General features: G+C 37.9%; 3 protein-coding genes across 5 annotated transcripts; 2 read left to right on the top strand and 1 right to left on the bottom strand.

The window, feature by feature from the left end:
• Positions 1-2789: 2789 nt before the first annotated feature.
• LOC137737661 (xyloglucan O-acetyltransferase 1-like) lies at positions 2790-5359 on the top strand. Its single transcript, XM_068477204.2, has 2 exons — positions 2790-3562; positions 3708-5359. The coding sequence occupies exons 1-2, from the start codon at positions 3316-3318 to the stop codon at positions 4799-4801; spliced, it is 1341 nt and encodes a 446-aa protein (XP_068333305.2). The 5' UTR covers positions 2790-3315; the 3' UTR covers positions 4802-5359.
• A 1075-nt stretch (positions 5360-6434) lies between these two features.
• On the top strand, positions 6435-9336 carry LOC137737470 (GCN5-related N-acetyltransferase 5, chloroplastic). Of its 3 annotated transcripts, none has more exons than XR_015954796.1 (4): positions 6435-7359; positions 7623-7928; positions 8020-8149; positions 8667-9336. XR_015954796.1 is itself a non-coding variant. In XM_088682581.1 (2 exons), the coding sequence occupies exons 1-2, from the start codon at positions 6548-6550 to the stop codon at positions 7891-7893; spliced, it is 1083 nt and encodes a 360-aa protein (XP_088538707.1). In that variant the 5' UTR covers positions 6442-6547; the 3' UTR covers positions 7894-8002. The 3 variants fall into 3 exon arrangements, 1 of the variants encoding a protein (XP_088538707.1); XR_015954797.1 differs by having other exon boundaries at positions 6441-7359; positions 8025-8149; XM_088682581.1 differs by lacking the exons at positions 8020-8149; positions 8667-9336 and having other exon boundaries at positions 6442-7359; positions 7623-8002.
• Positions 8326-10938, bottom strand: LOC137737469 (putative serine/threonine-protein kinase PBL28). Its single transcript, XM_068476958.2, has 7 exons — positions 10615-10938; positions 10323-10513; positions 10032-10230; positions 9743-9906; positions 9540-9644; positions 9084-9206; positions 8326-8992 (listed from the first exon to the last, which is right to left on the bottom strand). Exons 1-7 carry the CDS (start codon positions 10682-10684, stop codon positions 8753-8755), a joined length of 1092 nt encoding a protein of 363 aa, XP_068333059.1. The 5' UTR covers positions 10685-10938; the 3' UTR covers positions 8326-8752.
• Positions 10939-11696: the final 758 nt, after the last annotated feature.

Raw genomic sequence — 11696 nt, 5'->3', positions numbered from 1 at the left:
ACTAGGGTTTCACTGACCAATATATATAAAATTAGGGTTTTCAAATTCGATGCTGTTTTGGAGTATGAAATATATATTTGTAATAATTAGATTTTAATTTTTGTGTTCTATATATTAATATATATGGTTGACTAGCTGGCCAATCAAATCACACATGCTTAGCTAGATGGCTCCTGCAAGTGTTCCATATCAAGATGCATGGATCTATCTTGCTAGAGCTGATCAGTTTAGTGGGAGTTTTTTTAATCATAAATTTCCAAATCAGAGGACTCCATGCTGAAAAATTATGACTTAAGAGGGAAGAAGAAACTTCGCTCTCGAGTGGGTGAAAGGAAGTCAAATTCGGCGGTGTAAGCCATCGCAATGATGCTAAAACGTCTTCTTAATTACTACTTGTTTTCTAATATAGTACGTAGATTAAGCGTCACTATGTCAAATCTTCATCAACTCAACTAATATTGTAGAACTCTGATGTTACTCTCATGTATAAGATGTTCTGATAACTTTTTTTAATTAACAACTACAGCTCATAATTTGAACTCAGATATTACTTTATAATATGCAGATTGAACGTCACTAAACTAAATCACCATCAAAAGATATTGCGGAACTTATGGTATTTTATCTGTGCCCCTTTCCTAGATTGCATCTGAATCATTTTTACTATTTTTTCACTACAAATTGTCAATAAGGCGAGCCGTAGCATGACTAATAAGAAAATGAAAGGTTATGTGTTTCACTACAGTTTAATGGCTCATTGGAGAAGTGCTTTTAAATTATTGAAAGTGTTTTTAAAGAAAATATTTTTTGGTTCAAAAACACTTAAAGTATTTCTTATAAGAAACACATATATGGTGTCTCTTCCATGATTAACTTGCATGTTTACTAAGATTTGATTTAAAAAACATTTTTTTAAAAAGATTTTCAATTGTTTCGAAACACTTTTCAAACGAGCTCTAAAATTGTTGTTTAAGACCTTTTTGTATTGGTATTTTTATACACAAATCATTTTTGAATTTCTTCTCGTTAATTAAGAAGCAGTCCTGTCCAATAAAACATGTTTTACTTTTAATTATGTTAATTTGAGTGCTTGATACAAAAGGCTAACAATTAAGGAGGACTACACGTGTCATTATATTTGAGGTTGACATATGTTAAAATACTCCACCGACTCTAATGGCTTAGTCATGTGAAAAATATATACGTCCTAATGTATGATGTGAAAGTGATGATGATGGGTAAGGGTGAAGCTTGATGTATCGTTTAGGTAAGAGAGTGACATAAATAATGAATTTGGACCATCGTTGGATCTGTGAATCATACTCGTTCATCATACATCGTACAATTATAAATTATTTTAAATAATTTTATTTAAAATTAAATATAAACAATACTTAACAAAAACTAACTGTACGATATATGATAAATAGATACGATAAAAATAGTAGCTGTTGGATAAATAATGATATGATATGCGATGCAGGTGAAATATCCCTCTCTTTAGGCTGTTATCTAGCTAGCTTCACATGATTGTTATGAGTCGGATAGTTTGTAGATACATTTTTAAAATAACATGGTTGGCCTTACTTGGAAAAAAAATTAAGTAGGTGGGTTTTTGGTATGGTAATTAATTTGCTAAGAGTCAATATCAAGGAGTTACTTCCATGAAGGATCTAGAACTGGCTAGAAACTTTAACCATCCATTTAGGGTTATGACCCAACGAACAATCCGTATCAACATTAAGTCATTGACATGTACCAAAAGGGTTTCATATACTAATAGTTTCGATCTCATTTGAGTGTGCTGTCACATACAACAATTTCACTCAAAACTCTCCCTCTTCATAAGTGGGATTTCACCTGATTGTTGCTGAAGGTGAATACTTAATTTGTTGCCTATATATGATCAGATACTATTGATATATAGTCGATATCAGATGTTGCTATGGTGTTGATATGGATGTTAACTTGTTTTTACAACCTATTGATATAATTTTGGCATATTTCCACATTTTGTCAATGTGTTATCTGATGACTATTGATATGTTGTCCAGCATCTTGCTTCAGCTACAATGGAGCAAAATCCTCTTAAGAATGATGAAACAACTAACGAAAATAGTGAGACTTGTAAGACCATCTCCAATGGTTGGGCTAAAAGTCAAATTTTTTTAGCCCGAAAAATTTAGCTTTTAGTCCAAAAATAACTTTTCTACTCCAACCGTTCTACCCTAAAATTTTAGCCCGGAATTATTAAAGAATGAACTTAGGCTATTTTTTTTTGTTAAATTAATTTTTAAAAAAAAAATAAATATGTAGACTATCGTAAATTAATTTTATGAACATTTTAATCTAAAAAAATTTAAATTCCGATAAATATTGGGTAGAGTCCACCCCGATTTCTGGGCTAGATTTCGAGGGGAATTTGGCATTGGTTTAACATTTAGCATTTAGCTCAAAATTTCTCTTGGGTTGGAGTGAGTTTGGGGGGAAATTTTAGGGGGTAATTTGGCTTTTAGGCTTTTAGCCCACCATTGGAGTTGGTCTAAGGTAATTCTATTTAGGGCTCAAAGCTATCAATAATTGCAATGGTTAGAGAACACACTTTACGGCTCAAAGACGATCATATCCTCACGCAGCCTCTGGTTATAAGGGAATGTTCCACTAAAAGAAGGGCAATTTGAGGTTTTTACTGTCCCAAAGTACAGAGTATAGGAACTTTACCAACAGTTTACATACCTACACATCCTAGACAAAAGGAAACGGAACAAATAATTATATTCTTTTGTCTGAAGAAAACAAAAAAGCCAGCCCAAAAATGAATGTATAAAAAAATCAAAGGTCTCTAAAAAAAAATAAAAACCTGAAAAAAGAAAGGGCAAAGCAGAAGCGGAGCTGGCGAAGAGGCGTGAAGACAACAAATCACAAAACCAAAAAAATGGTCTGGATTTGGAATTAGTTGGCTAACCAGAGAGATAATGGGGTTTCTCTCTACGTGTCTTCGACTGAATCAATCACCCCACAAACAAGCATCTCTCTCTCTCTCTCTCTCTCTCTCTCTCTCTCTCTCCCCCTCACCTTCTCTCTCTTAAACCTTAATCCAGCTCAAGAAAAAAAAAGCACTTTTCTTTCTTCCTCTCAGCTGATAGTTTAAGCATTTTACCAGAAAGAAAAGCCATAAAAAAAAAAAAAAAAAAAAAAACTCACTTCCTCTCTAGAACCTTAATCCAGCTCAAGAAAAAAGCACTTCTCTTTCTTCCTCTCAGCTGATAGATTAAGCATTTTGCCAGAAAGAAAAGCAAAAAAACAGTTTTTGAAATGGGAACAACAAGAAGCCCTTTCAAAGACCAACATCATCACTCATCATCTCTTGCTAAAAAGCTCTTGCCTTATGCAATCTATGTCCTCCTCCCCATTGCTGTAATCCGCTTGTACTTCTACACTCCCTCCCCCTCTCTCCCCTCCACAGATCACCTCCCTCACTCCACTGAAATTACCATCTCAACCTCCTCCTCCTCTTCTTCTTCCTCTCCTTCCCCATTGCCTCCCGTTTCCTCCTCTCAAGGTACTTACTAAAAGTACTTTTGTCTGCACTAGCTTTTATTTAATTTTTCCGGTTGGTTTTTCTTCTAGGTACTTAGAGTTTGAATCTTTATCATAGATAACAAATATTTTGCCTGAATTTTTTGTTGGGTTTTTTCTCTCTGCAGAAGAGGAAAAGGCTAAAGAAACTACACCTTCATGTGACTACACCAGGGGCAAATGGGTCCATGAGAAGCTGGGCCCTTTGTACAATGGCACAACCTGTGGGACAATCAAGGAAGGTCAGAACTGCATCACCCATGGAAGAACTGATTTGGGTTATCTCTACTGGAGGTGGAAACCCAGCAAGTGCCAGCTTCCCAGGTTTGAACCCAGCACTTTTCTCCATCTCATTAGCAACAAGCACATAGCTTTTGTGGGGGACTCCATGGCCAGGAACCAGTTGGAGTCCCTCCTCTGCCTGCTTGCCACTGCCTCTCCTCCCAACCTTGTTTACACAGATGGGGAGGAGAACAAGTTTAGGAGATGGAATTTTCCATCCCACGATGTCAATGTGTCAGTTTATTGGTCACCATTTCTTGTGAAAGGGGTTGAGAAATCACCAAATGGTCCAAATTATAATAAATTGTATTTGGATCAAGTTAATGAAAGGTGGGCTGCAGATTTGGGGGGATTTGATATGATTGTGTTGTCAGTTGGGCATTGGTTTTTGCACCCAGCAGTGTATTTTGAGGGGGATGATGTTCTGGGGTGCCATTTTTGCCCTGGATTAAATCACACTGAGATCGAATTCTATGATGTGTTGAGGAAAGCTGTGAGGACTACTTTCAATACCATAATTGAGAGGAGAGGGAATGGGAATGGGATTGATGTGGTTCTGACGACGTTTTCGCCTGCGCATTTCGAAGGGGAATGGGACAAGAATGGGGCTTGTTCAAAGACCAAACCCTACAAGGAGGGGGAGAAGCAGCTTGAAGGAATGGATGCTGAGATGAGGCAGCTGGAGGTGGAAGAAGTAGAGGCTGCTAGGGCAAATGGTGAGAAATTTGTAGGGTTTAGGCTGGAGGCATTGGATGTGACTAAATTGTCCTTGATGAGGCCAGATGGGCATCCAGGGCCCTACATGAATAAGTTTCCATTTGCTGATGGGGTTCCTGAGAGGGTGCAGAATGATTGTGTGCATTGGTGCTTGCCAGGGCCTATTGACACATGGAATGAGATTCTGCTGGAGGTCATGAAGAAATGGAATCAGGGGAAGTGAATGGAGGAGAAGAACTTCCACGTAACGGTGATGCTATTGTGACGGTATTCCAAGCCGCACTTCCATTTGCTGATTGGGTTCCTGATTGGTTGGGAACAGTGACGCAATTGCATCCCCGTTGTGGTTAAGTTCCTCTCAAGACTTAAGGAGAGCAAAATGAGTTATTACAGAATCATTGGTCGGTTTTGTTTGTTTGTTTCATTCTTGTTCCCAGTATGTGTGGTGGTTATGAAGCTGCGAGAAGGCCAAAGAAGAGGAAGACAATCTGCATCGATTGTTTGTTTTGTTTGGGCTCTCTGTTGTAATGGAAGAAAACAAGAATGAGTTGATTGAAGATGTGGTGGAGAAATTTTGAGGGGGGAACAAATGAAGACGTGAGTTAGGCCGGTTGGTGTGCTTGCTTCGTTACATCCAAGTTTGGATCTCCTCCTCGTAAATTAGATTAGTTTTTGTCAAAAGAAAAACAAAATTAAGGGTTCCACAGATTACAATCTATATGGTTGGAAGGTGTACGATTGAGTTGAATTGGAAGAAGTGGTATAGAATTTTGATAGATAATTGGCAAGTCCCTGCAGTTTGTTTGAGAACTCCAAATATACCGTAAATCTTGCCACCTTTACTACAATTTTTCAGCCTTCAAATTGTGTTCCAAGCCTTTCGGAAATAATTAACTTGAATCCTTAAGATTAAGGAGATCCTCCTGAAGATAATCAAGGACTAATTCACCGAATTTTGTGCTCATGATTAAAACCGTTTTGTTATTAATTATACTGTAAAGATCATTTTTGCAAAAACATCAGTAAAATATGAGATTGTTTAATCATCAAATTATATAAAAGAATTACAAATCGTCTATTTATCTACTTTTATCGATTGACTAAACGATCGTAGTTTTAATTGATCTTTATAGAGTGATATATAATATAAATGGTATTGATCACGAGGAACTCCTCATTCATAAGGAGCCAAGCATTTCTCCTTTTGGGAATTTGTGTGGTTGCAAGTTTGTATCTTTCTTATCGTGTCTTGCTTCCCAACTTTTATGGACATTTCTCAACGAAAAAAAATGAAAATACCTTAAAGTTTCAAAGTATCATGTAATAATATGGAGTAGTTTCAATTTCTCGTACACACAAAAGAAACTCACCTTCCAATTGGTAAAAGAAAAAGCCCTCTACCATTTCAACATACCCACAATTATCCAAAGTTTGCTACTTCAATTTGCTTCAGAAATATGTTAACATATGCACCCTTAAAATGGTATATTCAATAGATCTATCATCCAATGTCCTGGGTTCGAATCCCTACCTCTTGATTTTGCTTGTATGAAAAAATGGACAATAAAATGACAATTTTGAGCATTTTTAATGTTTGGGGATAAATTCTTAAATCTAAACGATCTTTAAATCTAAATAAATTCTTCAATCTGGACGACCATAAAAATAAATATCTTTCTTTCTTACCAAAAGTTTTTGGGCCATTTGTGAAGGGACTTTAGAGGACTGCAGGCCCAAAGTTAACTTTACGTTGCTTGTGTTTTGGGCTTTTTCCCTAAATATTTCTCCAAACTCCAATGGGCTTATGCAATAAGTTATCTTTTGGAGCAGAAATAACAGCTTTTTCTGTGCAGTTGACAGGAAAATCCATAGGAAAAGTAGAAGAAAATGGGATTACAGAAGATTTCAACTCCATACAAACAAGTAATAGAAGCAAGCAAGTAGACATTGAGCTACTGTTTTTCTTTCCATGGCTGCAACTGTTTCGCTCTCTTTCTCTTTAGATCCACAGCGGTACCACCACCACCGCCACTGCCATCTCTTCTCCGTCACCCACCACTTCAAACCCCACCAAAACCTTCCCGTCACTCCCTCTACCTCCTCAACTGTTCTCCCCAAGTACTCACTTTCTATTTTCCCCAAGTCAGACCGTTTCGCCTTCAAATCCTCCTCCTCCCCATCTCATTCTCCCACCACCACCACCGCCACCACCACAGCTGCTGATTCCACGACTACCGATTCCACCACCACCACTACTGATTCCGATACTACTACTTCAACAACTTCGTCATTTCTCGAATACCCTCTTAGAACAGGTAAGTTTCTGAGCAGTGAAGAGCTCGAGCAGCTCAAACGCCTCGAGGATTTCAGGTACTACCAGGAATTGGAATCTGGGTCGATGTGGGTTCGGGTGATGAGGCCGGAGGAGTTGGACGTCACCGTCGGGTTGCTCGCCGAGTCGTTCGCGGAGTCGATGCTTTTGCCTTCTGGGTATGTGTCTGTGCTGGGCTACTTGGTCAAGCAGTACTTGTTTGAAAGAATGGAGCTTCTTCCCAACACCGCCACGCTCATCGCGTTTTACAGAAGAAGAAAAGAAGAGGGCAAAGAAGAAGAAGAAGAACAACTGGAAGAAGTAGAAGAAGAAGATGAAGTTGAGCTTTTGGCGGGGACGGTGGAAGTTTGCTTTAACAAAAAGGGTGCCGTTGCCTCGCCTCCTACACCAACTCCTCCCAAGAATTCGCCTTATATTAGTAACATGGCGGTGAAAAAATCGCTTCGGAGGTTTGTTTTGCTTCCCCAAGTGAAGTTTTACTTTATCAATTGTTGTTTCTTGGGCATGTTATGTTCTCGGCGTAATTGCATTGCATTGTATTCTTGTCGTAATTTGCAGATTGAATGCGTTTGGTTTTCGTAATTGTATTGTTTTTTGAACTGACTGATTACAAAACTACACTCATATAACACCAGATTCAGAAAGACAAAGCTTTAGTTCACTGTGTCACAAACGAGACTTGATATAAGATTATGACTTCGTAAATTTTCAGGAGGGGCATCGGATGGCATCTTTTGAAGGCAAGCGAGGAACTAATCTCGCAGATGAGTTCCTCAAGAGAGGTGTACTTGCATTGCAGGATGATTGATACAGCTCCATTCAACATGTATAAAAAAGCAGGATACGACATTGTAGAGACGAATACCATTTTGGTTTTGTTGCTGTTGCAGAGGCGCAAGCACTTAATGTGCAAGAAACTTCCAGTGTTAACCAACTTTTCAGAATCGGATACATTCTGTTCTGAAGAGGAATTAACACGATGAGTGTTTATGTGAAAATCATAATATGTGTCTCTGAGGTACATGCAGTTACTGCTTTGTATTGATAAATCATTATGCAGCAAAATCTCATACTGTTGCCTTGTTCCTTAAATCCATTGCTTTGCTCAGGATAGATGATTAAAGGCCTTGAGGTTGTCAAGATTATCCAGCTGGGTTGTCTTTTGCGTAGAATGCTTGATCCTATGTGCCGATTGCTTGCATTTTGTAATGTGTATGGTAGAGACTTGGTTTGTTGCAGGTAATCTCATCAGTCATTTCTATTTGTTGTATGTTGTATGTTGTATGTAGTCCTAGGGACCTAGACTTCTAACCTTAATGCAAACATATAGTTCAATGACCATATCCACTCTCGTTTTGGTACATGTGAGTTAGATATTGAAGGATTCAAGTAAATAGAGTAGGGAACTATAGAGATATATGAAACAGTAGTATTATTCTTTCCGCCTTGTGATTTGTAGGCTCGTATGGAAGACATATAAAGTACAAATTACATATACTCTCAGTTTACAATACATAATTTACGAAAGGTTACAAAGTTTCCAAACATAGTGATACAAGAAAATGATCCCCTCTTAGATTGGAATCTCATTCATTATTAATTTACATCGTAGGCTTTCTTGATCTTGTACACGAAAACCAACTTCAATTTGATTGTTTTGTGATGAATTCTCTGTCTAATATATCTACTCAACTGCATTTTGTATTTCTCAATCCTTATCGAATTCTCTTTGTGGGTCTTGTTTTTGAGATCATAGGTCACCAAGCTATGAAGATTCAACAATTCTTTTATTAGCAGAAGTAAAGGATTTCGATTATGTTGTACCTTGTCTCCATCCTGCAATTAGAACATGTGTTTATTAGGAGCCACAGCCACTCCCAAGCCTTTCGCATTTGTATAGATAATCAACTGGAGCTCTTTTACACATTCTGCCATGGAGGGTCTCTCACTGCTCTCCGGACGCACACATCTTGATGCCAGGTTTGCAAACATAGCTATAGATTCCATGTTGTATGAACTTCGACCCAACTCAGAATCTATCACCTTACGCAGTTTCTTCCTATCATTCAATATGTGTCTTACCTGAAACATATGAACTTTAGTCATGTTTACTTTAACAACCTAATGTACTTAACCAGCATAATAAGTAGGAGTGAGAAAATATATACTCTACCTGTAGCACTAGGTTTTGATCGTTTGGTCCCAGGGTAATGTCAACGGCTTGACGTCCAGTCAGAAGTTCAAGAAGAACCACTCCAAATGCATAAACATCGCTTTGTAAAGTGAGTTTTCCAGTCTGTTTCCAAATACACCTCTTGTTATGTAACATTGGTTTTTCCATGAATAGTGTGATCAAAATTTCTTACAAGCATTCATTTGAGATGGGTGGTTGTGAATTAAATGAATAAGAGTGAAAATTACAGCAAGCAGCGTGCATCACAAGCATATAAACATGCCGGTTATGAAATTTCTGCAGAAAATCCGCCTTCGTGTCAAACTATATTGTTTTTGTTCGCTTTTTTTACAGTACTGAACGCATAGAAGTTGCAGAATGCATGAATTTCGATGCATTATATCGTTTGAGAAACAAAATTTAATGCAGCCATATGGAATGTTCAAAGATGCGTACCGATGTATACTCGGGATCAAAATAGCCGAATGTTCCGAGCACTCTAGCAGTCACGTATATTTCCTTGCCCTCCGGCATCATCTTGGCGAGTCCAAAATCGGATATCTACATGAAATCGTGATTAAATTTGAGCTCTATATGTTTTGTTCAAAGTTCAAAGGCAACGTGAGGCAAAATTTCAAATCAAGCAAACACGTTTTTACCTTTGCTTCAAAGTTGTCGCTTAAAAGAATATTGGTGGATTTGAAATCTCTGTGGACAATAGGAATCCCAACAGCAGAACTAGAGTGCAGATATGCTAGTCCCCTTGCTGCTCCAAGTGCCACCTTGAGCCGTCGAGGCCAATCCATTTTCGCTTCCCCGATCCCTGTCGTACGATTAAAGATTGTTCCGAAGATTAGCAAACTGATTAATTGTTCTGAAGATTAGCAAACTGATTGGTTATTCGCATGTGAATTAAGCATATGTATGCATTCCTAGTTGAAATCCAACCATTTAAGTGATCTTGCAGGTTCCCTTTCTGCATATATTCATACACCAGAAACCGTTGCTTCCCGTCAGCACAATAGCCGATCAAAGAAACCAGATTTGGGTGTTCAAGTCTGCTCAAGATATCTACTTCCACCCGAAATTCTCGTTCTCCCTCTGCTGCTTTGAAGGGTGGCAGCTCCATTTTCTTGATGGCTACAACCTTTACATTCCCAAACAGAGCACACATCAGTATGCTCCTGGACAACTGAGTTGTTCATAAATCCAGAAACTCATTCCTGCAACGAAACATACCTCTCCTGACCGCAAAGTTCCCCGGTATACACGCCCAAATCCTCCTTTCCCGAGCAGATTTTCTTCACTGAAGGAACATGTTGCCTCTTCCATTTCTTTGAGTGTGAAAATTGACGAGCCATGATGGTGTCTTTTCGTCGGTTGGGGGGTTTGATCCTCGAGCTGCCAGTACTCCACCGGTTTATAAATCCCTGAAAAGGGATCACACGCAAATCATAACAAAACGTTGGCAATGAACACCCGCAAACAAAGCTGCAAAGAAAGAGAAGAACAATTAGAAGAAAGAACATACAAGGGTCCGTAAGGTCGTGGGACTTCGACCGCCGACGCTTGTTCCATGCCGAAACTAAACCGAAAGGCATAATGTCTCTTTAAGTTTGATCCAGTTTTTTCTCAGGACTGAGGATTGAAATGCATGAGAGGGTAGAAAACGAAATCGAAATTTTCGTAATTTGAAAATTACAGAAGAAAAAAAAAATATATATTACGAGAATTGGGTCGAGAGTGTACGTATAGAGCAAGTGAAGTTAAATTAGGAGAGGAGAGTACTCAACAAATCATCCGCCAACAACCCTAAAACGGTAGCTCTCAAAAAAAAAAAAAAAAAGATAAAGGGAAAGTTGGGCATTGCTTTTGCTTGCTTAATATTGGATGATGAGGAAGTTGTTTGACAAGGAAATTGAAGCTACTGCAACATCTCTTGTTCCTTACATTTTTACGATTTAATTTCTCAAAATAAAAATAAAAGAAGGGTTTGCAGTTGAGAGGGTGCTTTCATATCTGTTCATCTCATTTTTTTTTTTTGTTGTTGTTTTATTTGTTACTATTTTCTAATTTTTGAAAATTTGACATGGAGAAATATTATGATGTCAGTCACAATCAACACCCAAATGGGACCCAAAAGTTTGATATTATTCCAATCTTTCGTTTTGAAGTTACTTCCCAGTTCCTATATTTTTGAAGTTACTCAAAAGCATCACATATCGATCGATGGAGTGCTAAAAAGTAATAAGGTTATCCAGAATCCCACAAGTGATAGTTGTGTGTGTGCCAACGATGAACTTTTTTCTAGATTCTAGACCAAATGAATAGCAATTCTTTTCTGGTTGTGTGAAAAGGAGGCCAGGACTTTACAATGTGTATGCTCACGTAAATCCTAACGTCTCGTTTGATATTTCGAATTGTATTAAATATTTAGTTAAATGATTAATTTGTGCATCGAACATAATTGATTATCCAATTGGGTGTTTATTGGATGGGTAAATAATGCAAGGCGTATCTCTGACACACCAAATGTAGACTAATTTACTAAACAAAGCGAAAAAAATGCAACATCAAGACAAGTGAAAAGAAATAAGATAGCATTAACATTAG

Source organism: Pyrus communis, chromosome 13, assembly GCF_041283825.1.
Source record: "Pyrus communis isolate YQ-2024b chromosome 13, ASM4128382v1, whole genome shotgun sequence".
In the NCBI taxonomy this organism is placed as follows: domain Eukaryota; kingdom Viridiplantae; phylum Streptophyta; class Magnoliopsida; order Rosales; family Rosaceae; genus Pyrus; species Pyrus communis.
Note: the sequence above shows the minus strand (reverse complement) of the source record. Positions and strands in the feature narration are given on the sequence as shown.

Excerpts from the sequence above, each read along its gene's own strand:
- LOC137737661 (XM_068477204.2), top strand. The coding sequence starts at position 3,316 with ATGGGAACAACAAGAAGCCCTTTCAAAGACCAACATCATCACTCATCA. Across the intron at positions 3,563-3,707 it reads TCCCGTTTCCTCCTCTCAAG|AAGAGGAAAAGGCTAAAGAA; the intron begins GTACTTACTAAA and ends TTCTCTCTGCAG.
- LOC137737470 (XM_088682581.1), top strand. The coding sequence starts at position 6,548 with ATGGCTGCAACTGTTTCGCTCTCTTTCTCTTTAGATCCACAGCGGTAC. Across the intron at positions 7,360-7,622 it reads GTGAAAAAATCGCTTCGGAG|GAGGGGCATCGGATGGCATC; the intron begins GTTTGTTTTGCT and ends GTAAATTTTCAG.
- LOC137737469 (XM_068476958.2), bottom strand. The coding sequence starts at position 10,684 with ATGCCTTTCGGTTTAGTTTCGGCATGGAACAAGCGTCGGCGGTCGAAG. Across the intron at positions 10,231-10,322 it reads GAACTTTGCGGTCAGGAGAG|GTTGTAGCCATCAAGAAAAT; the intron begins GTATGTTTCGTT and ends GGGAATGTAAAG. Across the intron at positions 9,645-9,742 it reads GCGACAACTTTGAAGCAAAG|ATATCCGATTTTGGACTCGC; the intron begins GTAAAAACGTGT and ends GATTTCATGTAG.